This window comes from Nelusetta ayraudi, unplaced genomic scaffold, assembly GCF_046127955.1.
Source record: "Nelusetta ayraudi isolate G7.1 ecotype Tasmania unplaced genomic scaffold, CSIRO-AGI_Nayr_v1 ptg000042l, whole genome shotgun sequence".
In the NCBI taxonomy this organism is placed as follows: domain Eukaryota; kingdom Metazoa; phylum Chordata; class Actinopteri; order Tetraodontiformes; family Monacanthidae; genus Nelusetta; species Nelusetta ayraudi.
The window spans coordinates 4200895-4228238 of record NW_027466092.1 but is presented as its reverse complement, the minus strand read 5'-3'; the positions used below and the strand labels follow the sequence as shown (position 1 = coordinate 4228238).

The following is a 27344-nucleotide window of genomic DNA, read 5'->3' as shown; positions in this document are numbered from 1 at the left end:
GCTAATACCTTTTGCTCACTGCAGTTCAAGACAACAAAGACTTCAGTTTGATATTTTTGTGTTTGCCCAAACACGACAGCACTTCCTTGAAATGAATGAATAAACTGGAAATGCTGCTCTTTGGGTAACGGCCCACTTTGGTGAGGCTTTGTTAAGTCTCTTCCCGGTCCATCGGTGGATCTGATTACCAAACCTTAAGCCCTTCTGTTCTGTCCCTGGTTTCAAAGAAGATTTGACCTTGGCCAACAAACTGAGGCTTCTGGCTGTGATTGGTTGGATAGCCTATCTGATCTAGGTAAATGGAGTCGTCTGCCAGAGAGGTAGGAGAGGGTAAACCTCCCGCTACATGAGGGGGGAAGCCCTGTGTTGTCCTCACGCTGCACGGAGCTGTCAGCAATCCTCAGGAATCAGCAGGGACACTAATGCAAGAAGGGCCTGCCCAGAGAGCAGCCCCGCCCCAAAGACCCATAAGCCCATTTATCTGTCCATGCAGGGGCAGCGGGGATTTCCCTCTGGCTCAGCCGCCGCTGGTTGTTTAGTACGGCGCACCCAAAGCTGTGTTTGGATAAGTGGCAATAAAAATAAAAATAAATGGTGTATGACGTTTAATGGTCTAACGTAACAATTACAATGTATTGCATGTACTATTAGGCAAAAATAAATTAATTTTTCTTTCATGTTCATTTTGTGTGTCCCCCCCCTCCAAATCTGTGCTTTTTAATTCATAAATCAAATGAACGTTTGTAGCGCGCACAGACCCGCTTCCTTCACGCTTGCGTCAAGTTATTTTCTAGGACTGAGTCTAGCCTGCCATCTGGTGGTCAAATAGGGTAAGTGGAAAACGGTGACGTACTAAAGGTAGGTTGGGCGGCAATAATGAAACTTGTATGGGCGTTGTACAGGAGCTTTGCCTGAGTTAAGGCAAATGCACCTCTGATCATGTATAAACAACATTTTGCATCACTGCCTCCGTATGCGGGTCTGCAGCACACTAGAGTAAAATCACCATGTAAATACAATTTCTTTGTCAGAAATACTGAAAATGGATTGACTGGCGACTTGTCCAGCGTGTACCCTGCCTTCGCCCGATGACAGCTGGGATAGGCTCCAGCAGAGCCCCGTGACCCTGAGCTCGGGAAGAAGCGGGTATGGAAGATGAATGAATGAATGAATGAAAGAATGAATGAATAACAATAATAATAATAATAATAATAATAATAATAATAATAATAATAATAATAATAATAATAATGATTTTGTCAAAATTCAAGTTTAATACCAGGAGAACATCTCCATAGACACGGAAATGCTAGGTCTACCAGGATTTCAATGGGAATACGTACAATATGACATGAATGCCGCGCCGGCCACCACATGGTGGCGCCAATAACGATTGTGATACACCAATTTAGAGCTTCAGGGCGGTAAAGATTTACCGTAAAGCCGAAAAAATAACTCCTGAGCAATTCATTTTGAAGTTGAAGCAAAACAGTAACAAACAAACAAACAAAAACAAACAGAAACAACCTTTTGCCGAGAGGTTTTATTCTGAAAGTCTCATAAGGAGTGGGCGGGTGCGCACTCTTGGCACCAGACTTTTGCGCTGTCGAGGCACATCTGGAAGAGTCCAATCTGACACAGGCGGCGGCAGCTCCATCTGGCTGCAACGGAGCAGCGCCGTAAATACAAACAGCGCTCGGAGCTGTCAGCTTTCTGGCTTGGACATCAGTCAATCACATGCTCCTCATCTGTGTGAAATAAAGCTGAAATCGGACACCTGAGTTTTTGTTTTTTTTTTTTAACCCCCCCCCCCCTCCCCCCTCCCCACCACCTCCGTCAGATGGACGCGAGCTGGAAACATCTGCAGCTGCGCCTGTTCCGGAGTGCGTAAAAGTGGAGGTCCTCCTGCTGCGCCCATGGATTGAAAAAAAAGAAGAAGAAAAAAACATCACTGGGAATGACGCAAAGTAGTGCGTGCGGATCGATGGGACGCCGTAGGAAGCTCCAGTCATGATTTCGAAGCGCCAGCAGCAGTTGAACGGGAGCGGTGGAATGAATCAGATGAACGTCTCCTGTGAGGAGCTGCGCTCTATGCCGCCCAAACCTTCGAGTCTACCTGCAGCTCCGCCGAAGAGGCGCTTCGTGAAGTTGGGAAGGAGGACGAGTGATGGCTCGCAGCAGTAAGTGTGTCTGACTCAAGACGCCGCAGTGACGGCTGTCTGCTTTCCATTAGAGGCTGTGTGATGCATTCCGTACAGACTTTTCATGTGGCATGAAAAGAAAAAAAAAAAAAAACATCCATGCAAGTAATTTGAAAGTGTAAATATGAAAAAATAAGTTATAATTGTTCTATATAGCTACAGGCTGGGGGGGATTGTCATACAAGTGGTGGTGAAAGTACAGAGAACCTTTGAACCTAAACGCCTAAGAAGCTTACCGACTTCGTCAGTAGTAAAACAACACCTCATTATTCCGTTAATGTGCTGAGAGAGAGCAGAGGGAGGCATTGTGACAGTGAAGTGACTTGTGTGAGTATATGTTGACATTTCTTGTCCGGCTTTGTTTTCTGTTATATTTTATATTATTTATATATACATATATATATATGTATATATATATATATATATATATATATATATATATATATATATATATATATATATATATATATATATATAAAAAAGAAAGTGCTATGTATTGTGTGTTTGGAAATTGTTCATGTCTGCTGAGGTTTAAAGGCACAGTGTGTACGGTTTAGTGGCACCTAGTGGTAATAAAACCTATTGCAAGCAATGCTAACAGTAATCCACACTTTTCCGATGTATCACTTGATCTCACATGTTTCTCATATCAGTGGTGTGATTTGGGTAAACTCATTTGAGCCTGAGCAGCGCCACACTCTGGGCTACTGAAGGTATGTGGTGGTGGCACAGGATGGCCACCTCCTCCCAAGTAGACATACTCATTATGAAATATGTGCTTGATACATATAGGCTAACAGAAACTCAACGGTTAATTATTTTTGGTGACTTTAACTAAAAACAGTCATGTTTTTTTTTTCTTCTTCTGTTCAGCTTGGTGCCAAATGATGTAAATGTCACACAGTGGGCCTTTAAAAATAAAAGATGACAGTGTCTCAGACACGAGACGCCTAATCCAGATGTTCACCACAGTACTTGGAGTAGTTATGTGTGTCTTGTCATTTTATAACAAATTGTTGCTTAAGCAGACACAGAATAGAAGCCGCATGGAGCTGCTTTGAACTCTGTCTCTGGATTGTCTCGACTAACTGGGTCATGATTTCTGGAAAGGGACACGGTTTTTGACTTTCTGCGTTTAGTTGTTCGCATATGTTTGTTTAGCTCCGCGACCCAAGCGCTATTTTGTCGTATTATGTCGGAGAGAAGGCAGGCATCTGTGCAGCTCGCACGACTATTTACTTTTGGGTTAACTGTCTCCTTAATTTAGTCACTGTGTCCTCTGTTGTGGCCGTTTGGGAGCCGTCCTACCTCATTGACTGACCTGGTTCGACGGATTTAAGGGAGCCGTATTACAGTCATTTTCAGATGTGTACTTTTAGACCAGGACTCTGGTACAGTAGCCTTGCATGAATAATTATCCTAAAAAAAAACAACCTCTGCAGCTCTCAAGAAAAAAGCAGCATAGCCATCTGTTTACAGCCTCCTGCTAATATGATCGGAGAGGGAGACCTGGCTGGGGTCGAAGGGGTCACTTGTCTGGGGGAGCTTTAAATGCCCTTTAAGACGTCACAGAAGGCTAGGGAAGGCAAGGCACATTTCATACCAAGGGCAACTCAATGTGCATTACATAAAATAGACATCAAGTTAGAGTCGGAGATAAAAACAAGCACACTTTTTAAAAAAATCTAAATGAAATCAAAATTTTAAAATGGCAAGAAAAAAGGAAAGAGAACAGTGTATAGAAATGCAAATGAAACTAAAAATAGTGCATAAAACATGATTCTGCAGCATAAAATATTGATTTGTAATAAAAACAAATAGAAGTACTTTAAGTCCATATTCAAGCTCACACATCCTCTCACAGAAGGTTTGTTTTCAATCCACTTTTCTAATTCATAGCGACTTCACGACAGGCTTGAGAAACACTTTTAAACACACCATTAAATAAATTTGTCGGACCTGGTAGCTAACTCCAGGTGTGACGGTGCGCATCCAGACGTTGGGATTCAGAGTCCTCTACCTGTGTACGACAGGACGACGTGTCGTAAGGACTCTGCTGACTCTCCACCCGTCCATCTGCTCCGTTGACCAGGTCAGCCTTGTCCGCCGGCAGCCTGTCCACCAGCAGGTCAGCGGAGGCCGTGGCCGTCAGGCAGCCCAGCAAGAGCCGAATCCGTCGCCACACCAACCGCCTCTCGGGCGTGTTCCTGCGCGGCCCAAATCAGGCTTCGCTGGGCTCCATGGCGCTGACGGCGGGAATCAAGTCGCCGCTGTCCATCCAAGACAGGAAGGGAAGCGGTAGGTCACAGCGGCTGTAGGTTTTTTTTTGTTATTTATCTGGCTTTCTCGCATGTTATAGCTTCTTTGGGGGAGGAAAAATAACAGTTGTGTTGAGCACGCCGAAGTGAAGACACGCACAACAGTTTAACAGGCCGAGAGGGTCAGACAAAGAGCAATTACAGCTTAAATTAATATATGCAAACACATGAATCGATATATTAACGTTTCAACAGCCGCACTTTTCTTTCTCTCACAAATGTGGTTTTGGAAGTGGAACCTGTGCAGCTGCCATTGTTCTGCAGATGCATCCAATCACTTCTTCTAACCACAGACTATTGGTTTGTGTCTGGGGTGGGCAACTGTTTTTTCCAATGGACTAACCTCAGTTAGAATAAAGTGGGACTGGCGACACAACGGGGCCATTCTAAAGTAAAATGTTCAGTTTGTTGGGGCGGGAACGGCTCGCCTGCCAAACATTTATTAGTGGGGAAAAGCTTTCTGTGACTGGCGAGTTTGGCGAGCGAGAGAGCAGGCGGCTAATTCAGATTGTCATTTCTGGATGGGCATTTGCACTGTGAAAGCTTTTTGCTTAGCATTTCATTTCCAGCACTTCAAGGAGTTGTTTTTTTCACTCTTCTGCTCTGGTTGGCTTTGCGAAGATGCATTGGACTTGAGCTTTGGCGCTGTGTTTCTGAAACATGATGATAAGAGTTTGACTGCTCTTGAACTGCCACTTTACCGTTAGATAATATATGTTTTGCTCTTGGTAAAACTAGAAGCACTCCCATGTGACAAAGAGCTAGCATTGCAAAATATGACCTGTGGTGTTGTGTTTGCAAACAAACGCTTCACATCAGCTGTGCCACAAATTTGTGACAGAAACCAAGAAGACAAATGAACGGTAAAGTTTTGACCAGACACTGAAGGTTATGGGTTCCCTCCACCAAGGCAGGGATGGAGTGAAATAGTTTCACCACCTCATCAAAACATAAACCCGTAAACAGTGCCACAGATGGGTCTGTGTGCTTTTTAGGTTGTCATTCAGTTAGTGTTTCTATGGGGTAAATATAAACGCTTTATTTCGGTTAAAAAACAAAACAAAAACAAAATTAAAATCATGTTTTTACAAAATAATTTATCAGAAAGCAACCAAAAAAGGAATAGGCTGAAGCCCCAAGGCTTATTTTTGCCTATCGTGTACCATCATAGGATTAACTAAATAATACACAATAAAACATCAGTACTAGTACATCATTACAAAACACATGATAGGTTAAACTGAAGAACCGAATGCAGTCAAATTTCATTGTAACCTTTGATCATTTTAAATTTTAAAGTCTTCTTGAAAACTAACATAGAATTACACATCTTTGTTTCATTGTTAAGTCCATTCCATAATTTTACACCCCAAACTGATACACATCTGTACTTGAGATTTGTTTTGACTCTGTGAATTTCAAGACTTAGCGATACCATTCCAGAGCATCTTTGCATTCTGTACAAAAAAAATTCTCACAGCCAAAGTTCGAAAAACATTGTTATTGTTGTTTTTTTTGTGTGGGTTTTTGATGTTGGGACACCATTTGTGAAACTCTAATACTACTACTTTGCAAACTCCCCCATGTTTATTTATTTATTTTTTAAATATTTAAGCTCAGCGACGTGCTGCCCGTCTGGTGATTCTCCTCCTGAAATGATGCTCAACCACATCAGACATCAAAGCCTATGAGCCGTGACTAAGACCCGGGCATTAAAACTTCTCCTCTCCTCTCCTCCGTTGCCACGCAGCCATCTCTGCAGACGTTTTACCAGCAGACGACCCGTGCGAGCTGTCCAATCAGATAACGGCTCCAGGAATCCTTAAGATCTTCGGAAACGAGATCTGCGAGGGGGCTCACTATAAAAGCGTCCTGGCCACCACGCACTCCAGTGCGAAGGAGCTGGTCAAAGAGGCCCTGGAACGGTAGGGCCACGTGTTATCTGTGCGTGTGTGTGTGTGTGTGTGTGTGTGTGTGTTTCTGCCTGCCACATGTCTGCACCGTTGTACTCCAGCCCTTACGAGCCATTTCATGTGAATCCACTTGCTCACTCAGTATACGCTCACACATGCTAGCTGCCGGATTAATTTTTTCCATCCACATCATGAGTGCAAAGAATCATAATTTGGAAGTCAGGACGTCCACGTAGCTGCTCTTGCTGCGTGCGGTCTTGTTTGAACTCAGTCGACTTGCTCCTCTTGTTTATTATAGCTGCAGGACAACGCACGCAGTGTGCAGGCGTGCCAAACAGTTCATTTAGTAGTTCTGAAAAGGTCTCGAGCAAAAAGCACAGATTTGCGTGAAAGACACCTACTGTCGGCCAGCGCTCCCTGGAGATCTCTCCGGAGAGCGAGCGTCAGTAGGCCTTTTGCTTACGGATCAGTTGAAAACACAATGGAATGATTAATACAAGTGGCGTTCAGCCTCTGAGGGAAACACTAAATCATTTCCCTTTCTCCAGTGAAAAGTTTAATCTGGGCAATTAATCGTGTCATGGCTAGTTTTTGGAGTAGCTGTGCAAATATTTAAATCACTATGATCTGCGATAAATTTAATTCTGTACTTTGTGCTGCTTTATTTGAGTTTTGTTGGTAAAGTGATGCTTAAATTGACCCTAGTGAGTCAGCAGGTAAAAAGGATTGCATTGCTGCTCTATATCTACATTGATCACAAACTTTAATGTTAGAAGAACAGATTACAAAACCTATCATTTAAGGAAAGAGGCAGAACCCAAGACCCAAATCTTCATTTGTTCCGCATAAAGAATTTAAGTTGGTTTGTGCTCTTCCTTTGGTTTCATGCTCATACTGCATGACTTCCAGCTGTAGTGGGCTGCTCTTTGTGTGTCTGGAGAGAGAGAGAAAAAAAAAAGGAAAACAGCTCAGATAAATCCACTACAAACTACCTGCCTTGCATCAAACAGCAGACAGACCTAGCGAGCACATGGAAGGAGTTAGCCGCAAAAGGGTTTTCCGTCAGCGCACACATAGCTTTGAGAGTGACAGAGTCAGAGAGGTCAGCTGTGCTCTGAGTGTATGGGATACATACATGGCTCTTTGCCGCGGTGAGTAGGGGTATCACATTTGAGACACTTCTTTTTCAGAATAGGTGTTTTAAGTATTTTGTGGCATCTTAGTTAGGGTTAGACAGCAAAGGAAAAAAAAATATCCCAGAGGAAGGAATTTAGCTGCTTTACAGCCAGACGCTTGAGCAAAGAACTTAAACCGGGGTTGGAGTGGAGGACTCAAGGAGGAATGTGGGCCGTTCAGATTAAGGAAGCATATTGGTGCTGCGGAGCCGAAATTATAAACATATTGCAGTACTTATCCAGTTATAATTTGAAACGTATCATGTAGAAACGTCAACATTTATACTGTGATAACAAAGCAGTGACAGAGGAATGATGGGCGATTATTGGAATGTAGGACATTTATGCAAGTGAAGCTGAGACGCGATGAGACGCTGCAGTTATTGAACGCAGTTCACGATTTAATCAGAAGCGTGTGTGTGTTGTGAATTTTAATTCGTAACGTATACACATGATTTGATTTTAAAAATCATGGGGCAGCGCAGAAGGCAGAATGACTCACAATGAGTCGAAAAAGGCTTTGTGGATACACGCTGCACCACAAAACGATGTCCAAAAATTTAACCTCATAACATGATACTGATCTATTTTTTAATTTCTGTGGTGTAGCACACCACACTTTAGTAATTTTATTTAGTAAATTCAGTCTGTGCGAAAATGTAATCTGTGCCTTCTTATACAATTTATCTGTGTAAAGTGGTTGAGCATCCTTAGAACCTACCTCGTTCTGATTGGAGAAAACCTGCACTATGCTTCACTGAAGTGACCTTGCAACTTGTGACTTAGACCATAAAGCTATTAGGCCGGCCACACACTGGACCATTATCAAGTCTCCCCCCAATCTTTGAAACGTGGTAGACCACAAACATGAGGATAATTTCCACCAACTTTGCAACAGTATAATCCCCTGAAGGCTCGCACTAAATGATTCCCCCGGAAAAAGAGACCACACAGCTGCTGTATCAAATCCCCAGATGTTAACATCTCACGGATACCTTCAATCTCACAGGACTTCAGTAAAATATCAAACACTGAGCTCATGACTTTTGATAATCCTATTGTGCTGTATACTTACCTCATGTGGTGCACACATTCTACAGACAACTGAGGCGGGAGCCAGAGATGAAGCTTCCACTTGACTCTGGCTGACTGCTGTCCTGTCTAGGATTAGGTGTTACTTCGTCGGAGCATTTGTGTCCACAGTCATGTTTGTAAGGATAGATGCAACTTGCAGCTTGCTTGCTTCTGTCTGCTCTTTCTCATTGGTTATTGCAGCAACTCTGGGAAGGTTAATATTAAATATAACTTTGGTTGTTCTTTTCTAAAGACAAGGTTTTCTTTCCACTCTTACCTTGACATGTTTCGGAAGTACTCCCGCCTTCTTCAGAACTGAAGTTGCATATGTTGCATGTAATATTGAATATGTTACATGTGTATTCTTGAAGGTTAATTTCAAGATACCAAAAAAAAACCCAACAACAATCCTGTTGCATTAATTTAACCTTCAAGACCATGATGGAGACTGGTGACTAAGAACCTTCATAGACAGGTTATTTGAGATTGGGTCAAACTCAAATAGTCTTGGAGTCTTTGAGGGCAAATTATGGTACTGGAACCACACAATTACAGAGTATTTGGACAAAAATGGCTATTAATCAATGTGCTGTAACTTCTTTTGGGGAGGTCTCACTTCTAATGAAAAGCTCTTTGCAGAGTACATACATTGGATTAGATAGTCATACCTTCTGCCTTTTTTAAATTAAAGAAAAAGGTTTGTCGAGTTTAATCTTTCTAATATTTACCCTTAACCATCTCACATTGTTTTAGGTATGGCCTGTCCAAGGAGGAGGCAGAATCCTACGTCCTCTGTGACACCATTGGCTCCACCGTAGATCGCCAGTGGCGGACGGAAGGATTTAGGGTGGTGGGGGACAACGAGAAGCCCCTCCTCCTGCAGTCGCTGTGGAAACCCAGGGAAGGCCTCGCCAGGCGCTTTGAAATCCAGAGAAGAAGCTGGGTGGAGGAGAGGACATCCAGGGACAAAGACACCATTACCGCTGGTACTGCTGGTCTTCTGCCTGTAGCCTTGGGGCCGCACCACATCTTAACCCTGTGTCGCCGCCTGCCTCGCATAAGGACTGTCTGACTTGAAAGGGTGGAATAGCGCAAAGTTTCGTCTTGTGTTTTTTAGAGTTCACAGAGAGAAGATGTGGTTTGTTGGCATGCCTTCTTCTTCTTTCCAGAGAGCGCCAGCCAAGCCACACAGACCAAACTGTATTTTAATAGGTCTGCGATTTATTCTTTCCTTTATATTCAATTTCTGCTTCACTTTTTTTTTGGACTTGGATTTAATTCGAAAAAGAAACAACAAAGTTTACGAAGCGTCGCGCGCACACTCTGTGACTCCGGCGACACGCCCTCCTTTTCGAAGCGCAAGTGTTCTAACATAGCGCCGTAAAAGCTTTACACAGCAAAGCGACAAATAAAGTTGCATTCACCAAAGCGAGACGGTGGACAGCGACGCTTTATGGCGCTGTGAATGTGCGGCCGAGGGCGGACCGCCGTCTGTGGTGGCTCTGGTTGACACAGCTGCGGTCCACGTCCTGTTTCGTGTTCCACGGTTATGAATGACGCAGCCTGTGATAGCCGTCTATCAGTGTCAGCACATGGATGCCTGTACTGTAGGGGAACTTGTTTTTTTTTTGTTTTTTTTCAAAATTTCCATGGGCTCTGTCTTTCTTTCCACTGAGGTCTGTTTCCTGCACGAGGCTTCTCAATGTTGACTCTGGCGTAAACACACCATGTACAAATGGCTAAACATACACATCACCTTGCTTTTTGAAAAAAAAAAAAAAGAAAAAGCGGTGTTGCCCTATCTCAACATTCCAGGACTGCTGCACAAAGAGGTTAGGGGTCCAGTATTATTATCAAATTGACCTTAGCAGCATGAACCTCTCACAACTGCTCCACTTTTCAGAAAGTACGTGCTAAATCCAGTGTCAAAACTCAAAAATAAACATTAGTCAACAAAGTTTTAATAAGTACCAAAAGTGCACTATGTGAGCTTAAACAAGTTTGTCCAATAAACTGCCCATTGTCATTGTTTTTTGTCTCCAATGAGACGATAACGAAACAAATGTTTGCTGAAAAAGTAAACTGATTATTTGCTTTTGTTTTTGACACCTGGACATTATAGAATCTTATTTACATTATGAACTGCAGATTATTTGGCAACTGAATCTTTACCTTCTCCTGCCATAAGTGTTTTTCGTGGTAGCTAATGGATCTCTGGGTTTAGTCAATTCTTTAGTTAAGCTCTCAGTGCTTATCCAATCACAGGACGTGTACATGTGAAGCTCTGCAGAAGGACAGCTAGCTGGCCTTGGTATTGTGTGTTTGAGATCTGACTGGCTATCGCAACTGACGGTGGTCTGTACCCCTATAGCAGACAGGAAACAGCAATGTTGATTCTGCTGTTCTAAGGCAGATTTCATAGAACCTGACAAGAGAAGCAAGCTGACACAAGTGCAACCTAGTGGATACTATTTGACATGAAGAGAACAGACTACGGAGAATCATATTTGCAGCCCTATGTCCCCTCCATCCGTCCCGCTTCTGATGTCAAAAATGTCAGAACATTGCATTCTCTTGTACTTAAGTCCCACTTGTGTGAGATGGTAAAGGCAACTTTGGGCCTCTGCTGCTGTTCATATCACTTCTCAAACATGAGCAACATCCAGCACAGCATCAGTGCTCGCAGCAAATTTAAACCGATCCCCTGTATCTCCCAGAGGCTTTAAACAGAGGGATAAATATACTGATTAATGGGAATCTTTTGGATTATTAGCTTTGCAAAGCGGCTCCTCCAGAGTCTGGGATACAAAGATAAAGATCTGAAAAGGGATAACATGAGAGCTTTAGGTAACCATTGCGTTCTAACTCCCAGATGTCATTTATGTGCCTCGCCAGGTATCAATGCGCAGGCTCGGAAGCTTCAGAAGAGCCGCTCCAGAGTGACCTCCACCCTCCTGGAGAGGACCCTGGGGCGCGGCCATAAACTGTGGAGGAGCAAAAGTGAGATGGACCTCTTAGACTCTAACACGGAGGCCAAACAGGGCGCCAGTCACGATCAGTGTAATGAGCACCTCAATCAAGTCCCAGCGCTGTTGCTGGAAAGGCCACAAACAAGCCCCGAACAGAGTCACATTCACAGTCTGCCGGCTCTCCGTGAAGGGGACGGCGGGTCGCGGGCCAAGACAGAGACCCTCTGTCCGCCGAGGTCGAGCGGCGAGCGAGAAGGAGAGGAGTCGGAGAGGGAGGAGACGGAGAGCAGCGACGACAACAGCACACAGTACTCCATTCACCCACCTCACGACTGTCCGTACCTGCTGCTGCTGCAGGGCCAAAGCCACACACAGGTATTGCATTCAGGCGGCGCTCCCAACACTCACTGTCCCTGAGCTCCTTCACTCCTCCCATTAGCTCCGCCCTCGGCTGGGATGAACCCGGCGGTTAGGAGTTTGGGAGTTTGTTTTTCACTAGGGCAAAGTTCTCGTACCTCAGACCGCCAGGAGGTTTTGGATGAGAAAATAACAGAGCCCAGATCTGTGGTTCTCCACTGGTGGAGTCCCAGGACCCTCTTTTTTTTTTTTTCCTTACCATGAAGTCGCGACCCAAATTTATTCCGCAAAAATAAAAACGCTAGTCCACTCAATTCAAATCAAAACAGATCTGCGACCCACCAGTTGAGAAACTCTTGCCTAAAATATAGTAGAGTGTCAGTCGCACACGTGGATGCATGAATTAGAAGTGCATCCTTTAAATGGTTTGCTTTAAACTTTTGGACTAAATGCTTTTGTCTGTGCTTTCCTTTGCATTTGGAGTTTGTTAGGCTGCGTTGTTCAAAGCGTTGAGAAATGAAAGGCTGCAGCAGGCATTTTTTTATTTGAAATTGACTATTGTTTGTTATTTAGTTTTTTTGTTAAAAGGTCACAGTGACCATTCACAGCAGCTGCTTCACTCTTCACTCAGATCTCAACTTGGAAATCAGGCTGTCCATCAGCTTCAATGTGGTTATGATAAAAAAAAAGGAAGTGCTGTGTGTGTGTGTGTGTGTGTGTGTGTGTGTGTGTGTGTAAAATACACATTATACTTGTACAGAAGAATGCACTGTTATCTTTCTGGGTAGGTTGTGTCTGGTCATTTGAATTCTTCTTGTCACTTCACAAAACAAGTAGCAGAGCCTTCGAACCTGGGCCAAATATTTGCAGACAATGGACACATTGATACGCTGCACTTTTGATTAATTGTTGGTCAATACAGGCTCGATGTGTAGAGACATTTTTTTCAAAGCTTTTCATAGCTTGTAATGACCAGTGGCTGAATCATCCTTCTTCCTTTTGCCCTCGTATATCCTGGAAATCGACAGAATGCTAAGACAGCCACCAGTTGCAAAGCACAGCCCTGCCCCGAGGTCCAGTCTGTGGTGGAAAATTGCTATTTTAAACTGCTCAACAATAGCAATGGAGCCACAGCCTCTCATGTAAATTACCTTCATGCGCTTTGATTTTCAGGTCTCAACTAAATTTCCACTTGTTGCACTACATGGAAATAAAAACTGAGCAAAGAGGCGGCATTCCAGTGAACAGTGTGAACCGCTGCTCATAGGAAAATTGCAGCGCTGCAGCCCTGAAACCATATTTTTGTTGCTGAGTAAAAAAAAAAAAAGGCGAGTCGTCGTGTGTAAGGTCAACAGAACATAGCCCGACAAGCCTGTGTGTTAAAACACTGATCAGGAAATGGAGAAAGACCATCCTGGCACTGCTTCCTGACTGATTGCACATTCCAGCCGTGGCACACGCTGAAGCTAATCCCACACACACACACCACTGTGATTTGTAATCCACGTCGCCCTTGTTTTCCCAAAAGAGCCCTCATGGGTATATAATCATGCGCCACACAGCCAAAGTGTTATGAGTCGGGTTTGAGTAGTTTGTAATTCAATTTATCCGTGAATTTGGTGTACTTCAGTAGACAGAGTCTTAAAGGGGAACGTCAAACATAATAATCCTTCTGCATTGTTCTAGCTGTTTGGACACGACAGAGGATTAGAACCTGACTCACTGTTAAACCCTCACATGATCAGGTTGCTTTGACTAGAAGAGTGCACTTTTACATAGCTGGCACTGAACATAACAAATGTCTCCACGACTTTTTCACCTGATCTCTAACTTACAAATGTTTTTGAAAGTAATTGCAAAAAGACAAACTTAGTTTAAAAATGTTTTGTCTAATGTGTACTCTCGTTTTTGTTGGTTGTGACAGTTTTAATTTTGTTAGAGTTAGAGAGACGCGTCCACAATTGAATCGACTTGAACTTATGATAGAACAAAATATTTATCAGTGTTTTTTCCTGTTCAATGCCATCATCAGCAGAAGAAAATCTATTGCTTTACTCTTTGCTAATTTCTTCCTCATTTCTGCACTTAGGATTTCGTCATCTACCTCCTCGCCACACCAAGCATGGTGTTTGGTCGTCACGGTGATCCGGACTGGGGGTCAAAGCCAGACGTCCCCCTGTTTGCCGCCGACATCCTCCCGAGACACTGCTGTTTTCAACGGCAGGGCGTCGGCAGCCACACCACGCTCTGTCCCTGCCAGGACGCCGCCGTCACCAGGAACGGCGAGGTGCTGACAGCACCGGTGCAGCTGAACCCCGGTGATGTCATCGGCTTGGGGGAGCGCTACCTGTTTCTCTTTAAGGATCCCTTATCTTTGGCACAAAAGGTAAATGTGGAAGAAAGAACAGGTGTGAAAGACTATGGGGAAAAATTCAGATTTCTTTTTTATTAACTTGCAGGATTTTTTTGAGTCATTTGATGTAAGCTCACCTACACATAAATACTGACTTGTGCTTGTGTCTTAAAGGATGGGAACAGTTTTGCTCCAGATACCGGGCAGCCAGGGACCGCTGTTCCCTGGATTCTTGCTCATTCCGCTTTTGCCCAAAATAAAAACCGTCTTGGAGAGGCGATGCTGTGCACCACCTGCATCACCACCTGCTCTGACCTCCAGGGATCTAGTGCCAAACTGTCGCAGAACACTGGGCTCCCACTTTTAACGTTACCTTCCAGCGACAGCCAGACTCTGAAATATGAGCCCGCAGACGAGGACGAGGTTATCAAGAAGATTCTCGCTACGGGAAGCAGCAATGACAGAGCACCTATGGCTGTTGCCTTTTTGTTGGGGCTGTGCCTTCAGTACTCCTCCACATGTCTTCATATGTCTGACGTGCGCAGGCTACTCTTGCATGTTGCAAGCGGAGTGCAGAATGCCGTGTGGGTGAGTTCATGGAAGAAATGAGGCATGCTGGTTGTTTAAAATGCCTGCGCTGCAGAGCTCGGTACGGATAAAGATGGGCAAGAAACCATCTTCAAGTGTTGTAGCCAGTGTGCGAAATACCCGTCAACATTCGGGAGGGTCCCCATCCTCCTAATTGTTACTCAATACCAATCTAAATTTAACATGTGGCATGCTTATTTTTAAAAATGTAACATTAGACAGGGTGATCTTAAAGACATTTAATTACCATTAGTGACAATAATATATACTTTTTTTTTTTTTTTAGCTTTTTGAAAAGATACGAGACCCCCTTAAATTTTGCTTTGAGGTTTTCAGGAGGTCTCATGCGTTAATCTGAGGGGTCTGACCCCCCCTAAACCTCCCTGTGTTTCACACACTGGTTGTAGCCATCCTCGTAGACTCCACTAGGAGTAGCCAGGTTCAGCTGTCACTTTACATGTCCCCTTGTTTAAGCAATCTCCTTGTCATACACCACTAAAGAGCATTGGAAAATTAATAAAAACATGCAAAAACACAAGGCTGCCATACACAAATATGTAATAAGAATTTCAGTGCAGCTAAATTTAATCTTAACATCAGCTACTATCATGTAATAATAATAATAATAATAATAATAATAATAATAATAATAATAATAATAATAATAATAATAACAACTACTATTCGCTCGAACAACATTAGCATATTACTTTTTGGATGGTTTTTGTGATCAAAGGTGTCATATCCATTTGGAACAACACTGAAAACAAGATGTAGTTGTTAGAAATGAATTCTTACTCTTAACTCTCAAAAGAGAAATATGTGCCTTTAGTCATCGTAGCCATTGATTCAGAGGGCGCTCTGGAAAATATTTCATAGTCATTCGCATGAGCTGTGTCCCTGGAAAATGTGAACAACAAATGAAGCTGTAACAAGGTCTGAACATTCACAGTTTAGACTTCACTGGTGCACGACACACTTTTATGTATTTCTTATCTTACTTCATAACTTTTCTCCAAACAATAACAAGAATGTATTTTAAAAGTTCATCCGGAAACTTTCTTTTTTATATGCAGGAGCACACCAAGCAGCTTGCTGCAGTTCAGACTGAAGTGTAAGCACTCCTTCCTTCTTTTTTTTTTAAATCTTGATCAATCTGCTTTATTATGTTATATGTAACCATTCCAGATCTCTTGTTTTTACAGTCAAGATGGTGTGGGAGCAAACCCAGGGGACCATCTCAGTCTGCAGGAGGTGATCTCAGGACTGCGCCCTCTGGTGGTGTGGATGTCCAACAGTCTGGAGCTATTGCAATTCATTCAGTTCCAGCTGCCAATTATTTTAGAGTGGAGACTTGGGAAAGAACAGAGAGAAAGGGACAGCAGTGAAGTGGAAAACCTGGGTAATGATCTCAAAGGTTTTTATATGAATTCTTCCCAAAGCCATAAAGTCGTGAGAATGTACACGGTGGACCAACTAATGTGTGATTTATGTGACTTATGTCAGCTCTGTTGGAGCTACACCTATCCCGTGTTCGTTCAGCCAGTGAGGAGACGGTGGCTGCCCTGGAGGAAGTCATCATGCTGACCTTCCAGCAGTGTGTCTACTACATCACAAAGGTGAGAATCCAATCAACAACAGAAGTTTTGCCACTAAGAGCTATTTCTTTATAGCTCAAGTCAAGAAACGCAGCACTTGTTTTTTTTACTATAACTTAGTACAAACAACGACCATTTACTGCATTGTCATGCAAAATATGACTGGAATATGGAATATGGAATGTGAGCCCTGAAGATGTGATTCTAATGCAGAAAGATGGAAAGGCCGTGTGTCAGTAAATCATTTTTTGTCCTCATATAAATTGTAACTTTAAGAGACCTACTGCATTAAATAGAAAAGCTTGCAATAGAATAATGTGTTCAGTGTATTTTTCCCCTGTTCAGACCTGGGAAACTAAGTTGCTGGCATGGCACTTTTACCAAGTCAAATGAGAGAAAAGTCAAGCAAGGCGCAAGTAGCAGTGCCATCTGTTCTTCTCCAGATGATCAGGATGTGCAGCAGGAAGCGAGAAAGGAAAATAATCAGGGAATAAAGAGCCCAGTTTGCCACTGAGACAGCGTTCTAATAGGCCAATCAGCACCACTGCCAGACCACACTGCCAGCATTATGACATGGGAAAGAGACGGGACACCGTAGGTCTTTGTCTATGGGGCTGGATACAACCAGGGTTATTGTGGTTGCAAGGAAGCTTTAGATTGCTATGCAGTGCAGGAGTAGAGCTGAGAGAATTAGCCCACTAAAACACAAAACTGAATGTCATCCCCTTGAAGGTTATTGTTTGGGTTTCATGAAGAACATTCTTATTGATTCCCTTTTTTTTTCTTTTTTTTTTGCAAAAAAAAAAAGGCTCAAAAAGCTCAAACCAGAGAGATAATTAGCAAGTGACCGCAGAGCATATTGAAGCATTTAACAACTAATTAAAAATACATTTTCTTTAGGAGCTGGTGAATCAGTCTTAGAATTTCTTTTACTGGGTGGCTACACATGACCCTTAGATCACGCAGACTGACACACAGACTGATAAATTATCAACAAGTCACCAACATCATGTTGTGTGGATGTTATTACAGAGTCCCACAGAGGTCATAAAATGTACAAACAGCATTTACAAAGAGTCAGACGGTCTCACTGAGTATGAGAGTTTATTCCTCTGTCAAGCTGGCATAAGCATAATGAAACAGTGACATTTAGGAGGTGTCAACAAATTAGTCTTTTCATGTGATGGATAAAAAGGTTAATCAGTGAATTATACATACAATACGTCACACAGCTGCTGATGGGCTGATTTTGGGCTAATTTTATTTCCAAATCCCAGTGGAGCCGGACAAAATGGCAAGTTTAAAGACTGCTGCTCGGCTAAAACTAATGTTGTCTTACCTTTCACATGTTCATATGGTTAAAAAATAAGTTGATCAGAGCTGGGATCAGTAACATTTGTGACATCACAAAGGGCTGGTTTACAGAACTGTGTTTTAGCACATGCTTTCTGAAAAATGCAGCGAGCAAAAGAAGGAAATCATGGACCTTTTTCATTCCTGGGGAATCACACGCGCGCGCGCACACACACACACAGAGCGAGAGAGAGAGAGAGAGAGAGAGAGAGAGAGAGAGAGAGAGAGAGAGAGCTCTACGTCAGCCTTAGGGCCGTCATCAAGGTGTTCATGACTCAAGTGTCCTGGATTAGATTATCTATTTGAGCTCTTTGAAGGCAGCATGCTACAAATTACAAAATAATCATTCGTACACATGCAGTCTAGGAAAATCTTCTTCAAAAATTCTTCTATCTGTCTTCTTTTTTTTATTATCCCAAGCCTTGAGAACAACTTTTAATGGAGGAAGATGCTGATTTGGGAAATGCGGGTCAGAAGGTTTTCGCTAGTCACAACTATAGGATAACAGCTGGAGCCGATCTGCCTCACTCATCCTAAGCAGTGGCAGCTTCTGGATGTAGTCTCGCTGCGTGCTCCTGGGAAGCAAACAGCATTTTCATCGAAGCCACAGAACACCACACCCATCGCATGGAATGGTGCCGGGAAAGTTTCAGACAATTTCCAGCTGACCTGTGTGGGTGTGCGTGTGTGGCATCCAAGAAGAAGTAATGAGGAGATCGCTCCATTTGCGACGACGGCTGGAGCAGAACTCAAAGTGGGTCGGCGAACGACGTTTCCAATCAGGGTCTCCCCACTTCCAGCATGACCTTGAGGCTGAAAGCAGGAAGGCCCAAAACCAAAAAGGAGGAAGCCAAGTCGAGTTTAGAGCCACATCAGAGGTTGCATTAGCACAGTGGTGGTCCCGGGCAGCAGCCAATCCAAGGCCTTTTAATTGTAGCTTGCTGCAATTCAGACTTTTTGCTTGGTAAAACCCCAGAGAAACTATCCTCTGCCGCCGTTCCTGCCATGGGAAGGAAGTCGGTCACATTTCCATTGTTGCTTTAGGGAGGGAAAAAAATTAAGCAGGCTTCAGCAGTGTGGAGCGACCTAGCTCTGAAAGGCTCTCACTAAGTCAGTCTAGTAAACCCAATAACTTCATAACTCATAAATAATCTAGTAATTATACTGAAAGTGTTCTTTTGTTAGTTACATTTTAGATTGTAATTAATTGAGCCATGATATCTTCAGGTAATTTAGCCTATGTGTTATAGATATTTTCTGATCTTCATTCGTCATCCTAGACTTCATCAACAACAACAAACTCACATTGTTACTCATTCAAAAACCAAAACAACTAATTTTAACCCTGTGTTTAAAGCTGCTTCCAAAACCACTCCAGTGGAAAAAAAAAATGTTTCCACATGTTTAGTACACGACAGTAGGGCAGTCAAGGATGTGGTTTTAGATGAGGGAAACCGATACCTGGCTGAAGGTGTTGTCAGAGACCTGGGAGAAATGTCTTTAAGTCAGCACTGCCCTTTGTCATGTCACAGAAAAGCTTAATAGAACACATAATATGCTCCCCTAAGCAGACTAAGTAGCCTGCAATTTGTTTTGAAATACAAGGAGGTGTTTTTGGCGAGTATGTTGAGAAACGTGGTGTCAGTAAAGGATGGAGTTTTCTCATTTCTGGCATGTTCACTGAGAGGAAAGAGACTAATTTTACTGAGGAAAACCACAAGAAGGAATTTTTCATTCTATGGTTCCTTGCTTTCTAAGGAACCAGTTTTTTTACCTTATCCTACTTAGTGTGACTGACAACTTTCATTGGTGTCCAGTCGCTCTTCTTGTTACCAATGAATCTTGGCATTTTCGTGTCATCCATCATGTCTGTCACTGCACTGCAGGGCCCCGTCTCAATCCCTCCTTGACTGGCAGACTAGGATTTGTGTGGAATGCCGTCATGTCACCAGCATGGAGCAACAGCGTGTGATGTGGCTAAGACCTGATGATTTGCTCCCGCGAGCTCTTTCCCTTCTTTTCATTCACTGGTTGAACCGAGAAGCCAAAGTGATTGATGTGAGCTCCTCCTGCAGGGCAGCCGCTATGAGTCACAAGTCGGTTTGCGTACAAACAATCTTGTGCCTTATATACCATTGAAAGTAAGCATAAGGAAAACTGAGCTGCACCAGTGTCGGGGTTGATCTCTCTGCATTTGGCCCAATCCCTTGTACCTTCAGTATTGGACCAATAACACTGACTTGAATGAATGAATTTGTTTAGGAGGGTTCTTTTATTTAGATTATTTCTCTTCTCGGTAAATCTACATAATGGAAAACAAAAGACCAACACAACACAGACACTCTCAGAATAATTTGCGAATGCATTTACTTGTCTGTCATTTGTGTGGTGAAAGAAATAAAACTGTGGACGGTGCATGGCAAAAAGCCTTTGACGCTGGAATAATAATGCGTACTAAGAATGCATGTGGTCATCCGTGTGGACGAGTGATCCCTCTGCTGGTTTGGCTCTCCTGGGCAACATTTTTTCCAACAGGAAACACTGGGAGATTGTGCGGTTCCGATCTCCATTGTGTCCAGTGTGACGGCAGCCGTCGCGTCGGCCTGCTCGCCGCTCGGCTGTTGTTGCCCCCGGCCATGGAGCCCTGACAGCCCGTGTAAGACGATCCAGCTCCGAGCAGATTCCTTGAGAACTCTTCACTCAGCAGGCCCCCGCAGTGCCATGCCAAGCCCGCATGAGCCATATTCAGCTTTTTAGGGACGTGGATGTATGGTTGGCACCGTCCTCCAAGGCTTGGTGGGGCTCAAGGTGGGGGGAGGGCGAGGATGTCTGTGGACAATTAGCCCCGGAACAAAGCCATCGTTGTCCAGGCTGGCTCTGAAGACTGGCAGGAGCCTTTTGGCAGAGAAGGAGCCTGGAAGTCCTTCCCTCTTATTCTGTTCCCGCTTGTTTCTGAATTTTATCTTATATAGCGGCATCTGAGAGACACAGAGAGACAGTGATGTCGCAGTTATTTGGGTGGTCTGAACACTCAATTAGTGGTTCTGGCTTTCACTTTGCACTCGCACAAAATCCACCACCACAAGTTACTGTTCCAGCCTCAGAAGTGACCCGCAGGAATGGCCTCTGTAGCTCCTCATGGATAAGTGAGCCAAACTGGCTCTAATGTGAACATTCACGATCTTTTATTAGATCCTGTACCCGATCCTGCCGGACCTTCTGGAGGGCAACCCGTTCAGCGAGAGTCCTGACCTGCAGCTGAATGGAGAGAGTGGCCAAGTGCCGGCCAGCGGTGAGCTGCAGGTCCCTGCCGAGGTGCAGCGTGTCCTGGAGGTCCTGAACCACGTCTGGAGACTGCTGTCAGAGTGTCAGCTCCACCCAGAGGTCTCCTCACAGCTCATTGGCTACCTTTTCTTCTTCGTCAATGCTTCACTCTTCAACTCGCTCATGGAAAGAGGTACCAGTGTCACAGCGCCTTCAGCCACTTCACTCTGCATGTCCTGCTTCCTAGTGGGGGGAATGGACACGGCGGTGCCTGTGGTACATTCTCTGGCAATGCTCCTCAGTAGTGAGAACACCCCTGTGTAGAATGGATGCTCAGAAGACATAACTTTTTCATCTTTTAAAGGTCCCATAATTGCACAATATTAATTTTGCCTGTGTTTTCTGACATTATTTTATGCCACTGATATTCCATGAACTCCCAAGAAATGATAAAAGTTAATTCCTAATTTCTAGCTTTTCTGTCAGAAAGTGGACACGGAGAGGTGCCCTTCTGAAAACCATCCCTTTGTGGTGTTGCAAAAGGCTGTGATGGCTCACTGACAGCACCCCTGGCTTGAGACCTTTCCTTCAAAACGTGCAAGGCTCATAAAGAACCGTTTTTAGCTGAAAGACAAGACTGGCTGTTTTTGTAAGACGCTGTCAACAGAGGGCCAAATATGCCATTTTCTGGAGATAAATAGTTTTTACGGAAGAAAAAAACTTTATTGAAGTTTTTCTTGGATAATGTACCCTGTGAGGCCCCTTCGCTAGAATCTGGGACAAAAAAAAAAAAAAAATCTGAAAATGGATAAAACATGAGACCTTTGAAACAAGTCATTGTAAAGTTATAACAGTTCAAGCCGAGGTTAAAACAGACAATGGCAAACCAGAATGGAGCGCATTCAAAGAAAAGATGTAGAACAAACACCTTTTGTTTTTATACATATACTGTACATCAACATTAACGTCTTCTGTATGGACTAATGGAAAGAGTGCACAAATCAGATGCTTTAGCGGTATAAGAAAGAAAAAAAAAACGAACTGAAATGACTTGATTCATTATTTTTTCTATTTGTCAACCCATGAGAAGCGCAGGGCAAATTGGCTTGCAGTACATCCTGAAAGTATTTGTTCTCATGAAGACATAAATCTTTGACAAACTGCCACAGTAGTTGAATTTATTCATGGCTTATGGGCTCTTTCTTTTTCATTTTAAACATTTTTTTCAGGGAGTAATTCACTGTCAGAAGAACTAGGCGTGAAAGGTTCAGCTTTCAATCCTTTGTGAACCCAAAGAACCAAAGTTGAACTTGCAGGGTCTAGTAAAAATTGTTGTGCAGCCACCAGCAGCCTCTGATGGCTGTGTCAGAAGAATTCTGCAACATTTTGGGGGCAAACACTACATGCCAATGAAGAAAAGGTCTTAAGTGTTTTACTATAGAAAATGTGTGGGCTGAGATGAAATGGCATGAGGCTTTCAGACTGTGATAGAGTCCACAAAAACCTGGTAAGAGGTTCACCTGCTTGCTATGTTCTCTTGTTAAATGAACTGCTTAAGAAGACCCTTTCCTATTGTGTCTATAGGCTCAGAGCCAGGTTTCTACCGCTGGTGCCAGGGTGTGCGCATGAGGGCTAATCTTGACTTGCTCCTGGACTGGGCCCAGGAGACTGGACTGGGAGAACTCGCTCTGGAGCACACCCAGACTCTCTCGTCGGCTATCAATTTGCTGGCTACACCCAGGAAGAATTTACTGCAGGTAAAACATTTTCCTTACACATTTCCTTACTCGCCCCCCTCCCCCGCCCCAAAAACCCAGATTCAGAGCAATTCATTTATCCAGCTATAAATAATCACCAGACTCAACAGACCGAGGATTTCAGGAAGGCAGATTTGTGCAGAGTGGACGAAAGACGATATTTGTGTTTGTATGCAGACGTCTTGGATGTCGCTGCGGTCTGACCACCCCGCCCTGAGTCCAGCTCAGCTCAACCACCTACTGAGCCTGTACAGTCCGGCGTCTCCACGCAGACGCACCTGGACTCCATCAGTTCACGAGCAGGCTGCAGCATGTGAAACAGGTGAAATTATTTTCATGATTCTCAGTTGGGCGTGACATAGCCTAATGGTGGTGTGTACCATTAATGGTAATGGTAGTTGAGACTGGGGTCTGTTTTTTGTTTTGTTTATAACAATCTATTTCCTTCCACCTTCAGCTAATATCCTCGAGAGCTTTGAAACTCACCAACCGCTAGTGCTGCCAGACGGGGGTTACCAGTTCCAACTGGGACGTGAGGTTCTGGACTCTTCCCTTTTGGCCGAGCTGGACAACATAAAAAAGTTTGTTTCAGGCTCACAGTTGAAAGAGGCGGCAGCTACTGAAAAGCAAAAGGTATGGAACAGTGTCAACACACTGGTATGCATAAATGGTTACAGTGGGACATGCTTGTTAGGAATCCAACTACTTCAAAATGGACACCTGTGTCAGTCCCTATAAACACAGCTACAGTGCTGCAATTACGCGTAGGTAATAATGTTCCAATGCTGTTTGTCCTCTAGGACAGTTCAGTTTGCCGGGAGCCCGAAGTGACTGTAGCTAATGCCCTTCCAACAACCAGTCTGGAAAGTTTCAATACATCTCCAACTGAGATGTCATCTGGGGCCACTGTCCATCACCCCACGCCTTCTTCAAATACCTCTGGGACCTCCCTTTCTTCAGCCCCACCACAAGCTTCCCTCTCATCTACCCAGAGCCCAGAGGAGTTGGCCTCCTGTGATGGCCTCCTATTGTCCAAGGAGTTAATACATCTTGAGCTGCCGCCCAGAGAGACTGACACGGCTGAGACGGAGGGCTCCGCTCCAAATCCCTCCTATCTTCTTACGCCTCCCGACACCCCCAACATCATAGACCACTGTAATTTGGTAAAGGCATACCAACATAAATGGGTGAAGGGTGATGGCAATACACCTCCCTGGTCTTCGAGCGTAGATGCTAATGATGAAGGTACGCCAAAGGAAACACTGTATCCTTGCTCCTGGTTTGTCTTTTTTTTTTTTTAAAGACTACTTAAATTAATATTTCATTCATCCACAGGTGGATTAGTATTTGAATGTCTGGCTGCACTGAAAGTGGACATGAAATCAGATTTTCCCCATGCAAAAAGCTCTTCTGATGTGAAAAGGGAAAAGCAGAAGGAGGTGGTGGACGACCATTACGATTTCAGTAATGATGAAGTTTTCAGCTTGGAGCTTGAAAGAAGTGAAAGAGGACTTGGTCTCGCTCTGGTAGACATCAGGGTAAGTGAACGAGCTGCAGACCGCACAAAGACATAATTTAAAGGAGCAGCTGACTTCAATGTTCCAACCACCACTGGTAGAAATGCGCAACTTATAATCCTATAATGGGGGCAATCTTTCAAAATAAATTACATGTGCCACCAGAAGACATTGGCATCAAGGTTACTCTTGATTTAAGAGAAAATTAGCAACTAGCATCTGCTCTGTGATGATAAAACTGACTGTTTTGTCATATCTTTTTTGCCAATACATTAAACAGTATACCTATACCCAAATGCCTTCTAAGTTTGACAAAGGTGTATTTGGATTTCACATCACTGGATAGAGCTGTGTTGTCAACTAGGTTGCCCAGAATGATAGCGAGCAGAAGTCTCTGACACCCAGACACAATGGCGAGGACATGAAATCCAGCGTTAATCACATCATTTCCATTATGAAAAAGAACACACCTCACACTGGTGCTTTTTTTTTTTTTTTTTCACAAGCCACCGTGTAAGCAAAACGATACCTACTTATTACTGATCTACAAATTACTGATTACTCCCAAGAAGTCACTGCATCTCAAATTTGGGCTTGTTGTAATAGCAGCCGAGCTCCATCATTGAGATCATTTAAGTAACTTGTTGGACAAAAAACAAAAGGGAGAACCAAATTCTGTTTCTTATCTAGACAGAGTAAAAATTGTTGCTGTGCTCTTTGGACTTGAATATGTTCCCTCTGTTTTCCAGGACGCTTCCTTGAGGGTAAAAGGCATCTTTGTACGAGCTGTGGTGCCCGATTCTCCCGCAGCCCGGTGTGGAAAGTTGGCACCAGGAGACCGCATCCTGGCTGTCAACGGAGTCAGTCTGCTTGACCTGGACTACCAGAGGTGAGGATCATTTCAATATCTCACTCCAATGATTAAGTTCTTATTTTCTGCACACCTGCCTCAGCATCCCCTCCCCTCCCTCTTCTCCTCTCTCAGCGGGAAGGACCTGATCCAATCATCAGGAGACAGACTGAGGCTGCTGGTGGCCAGATCTGACTGGATGACACAGGCTGTGCACACTTCGTGCTGACAGCATTTTTATTATGATGACTTTAAAATTATTGAAGAGAGATAGCTGAATGATCAGGTGGCTGACATCGACATTGATATCAGTATATGGTGAGAAAAGGCACAGTGCACTATGAAAGGGTTGTCCGGTAGAAATTAATACTTGTTTTACAGAAACGTTTTTCTTTTTTTCTTTTTTTTTAATTGCTTTACAGTAATTTTTAGGGCTGGGTGGACAGAACAAGAATATCTTTACTAACTAGTAAAATCCTGAAATATTTTTTCCCCCCCAACATTTTAGTTGTAAATCAGCCCCACTCCTGCAGGGGCGCTGTAGGACCAGAAATATTTCTATCTCCTAACATTTTCCAAACATACATATTTTCATTCTGTTGATGCTTTTTTTTTTTTTTTTTTAATTATCATTATCAAATAAAAATACAATAAAAGGATACTCAGTGGATTTGGTTTTTGTTCTAAATCCGTGCAGTAAAAACACACATATTATTTGACATGGCTTATTATTTGACAAGTATCAAAAAAATTATCACATGGAAAAAAGATTTTAAAAAATAGAAACATTTCATTATAAAAAAAATAAAAATAAAATACCAACCCTTAAATTTACTGCATTGTTGATTTAAACCAATTATTATGAAAATCTACTAACTCCCTTATTTTTTCTCCAGAATTCTGCCAGGGTGTTGAAACTACCCAGCCTTACAAATTATGGATGTGTATATTTTCTGTTGTGCTATAGAAAATGCAATAGGTTTATTTAAAGTGTTTTCACTGTTTACAAATTTGCTTCAAAACTTTTGAATGTTATTTTGCAAGCCTGTTAAACTGAAAAATGAAAAACAACCACATACAGAAAAAAAGGAATCCAAAAGCTCTCGAGGCTTTTAAGATGATGCAGCTTCGACACGGCTGTTGAGGATTGACATTTAATAGATTTTAATTTAACAGACACATGCTTACACAGGAAATATCAATGCTCTCTGTGTGGCCAGCTTAGATACCAGCGGCTAAAGAACTCTTGCCAATGGACATTTTCTAATCCCCTCCTTGTGAATGCTACTACATCTGGGAGCCTGTGGTCACAGTTGTGGGAACAAAATATCACAATTATTCATGTCAGCAGCCTACAGCAAGTGGGACAAACCTCTGCGGGCCACATGCTAACTCAATCACACAACCTACTAATTAAAATAGGTCTAGCAAAGAAGCACAGAGCTGTCCCACAGGAAGAAACACAAACCTTGATATTTCATTGTTCTGAAAATTAATAAGAACTAACTAACTAAAACTGTAACTTTTTTTAAACTTTTTTTTTTATATTCTGGGTTGTCTGATGGAGATTTCTTTATCACCTTTGAGACCCTGTTGTGTCTCTTTGCGGCAAGGCCTGTTTTGTTTTATTAACTTTTGGCAGTTTGAACAAGTGTTAGTCAGCCTTAGGCTCAGAACTCAGTACTATTACTATACATTGCTAGTTGGTCTGTTATGTAAATATTAAAACATTTTACATCAACCACTGCTTTCCATTCAATCACTGTGAAGTTGTTGTTTTTTTTAATCCCCTTGCTTTTGTTCCCTAGGCTTTTACTTCTCTGAATGGTTGCTGTTCATATATCTGTTTTTGTAAGCAACCACCGAAACCTGAAACACAACACACATGGGATATCAAAATTCTATTTCAGTATTGGAACGTCATGGTAACATTTCATAAGCATACCTCTGCTCAATTCTTCATTGTATTCAATCCCATTTTAGTTAAACGACAGACCTGTTTAACTTCAGCACTTTTACATTCAAAGTCACCTCCTGAGACAATCAATTTCTCAGAA

The 27344-nt window shown here is 43.1% G+C and overlaps 1 protein-coding gene across 1 annotated transcript; it reads left to right on the top strand.

The window, feature by feature from the left end:
- Nucleotides 1-1813: 1813 nt before the first annotated feature.
- On the top strand, nt 1814-26265 carry radil2b (Ras association and DIL domains 2b). The gene is made up of 18 exons (XM_076033756.1): nt 1814-2180; nt 4294-4499; nt 6270-6444; nt 9435-9667; nt 11577-12025; nt 14097-14393; nt 14535-14948; nt 16025-16062; nt 16154-16350; nt 16455-16567; nt 21092-21356; nt 22748-22920; nt 23098-23242; nt 23378-23553; nt 23721-24165; nt 24256-24458; nt 25187-25326; nt 25423-26265. The coding sequence occupies exons 1-18, from the start codon at nt 2011-2013 to the stop codon at nt 25514-25516; spliced, it is 3933 nt and encodes a 1310-aa protein (XP_075889871.1). The 5' UTR covers nt 1814-2010; the 3' UTR covers nt 25517-26265.
- Nucleotides 26266-27344: the final 1079 nt, after the last annotated feature.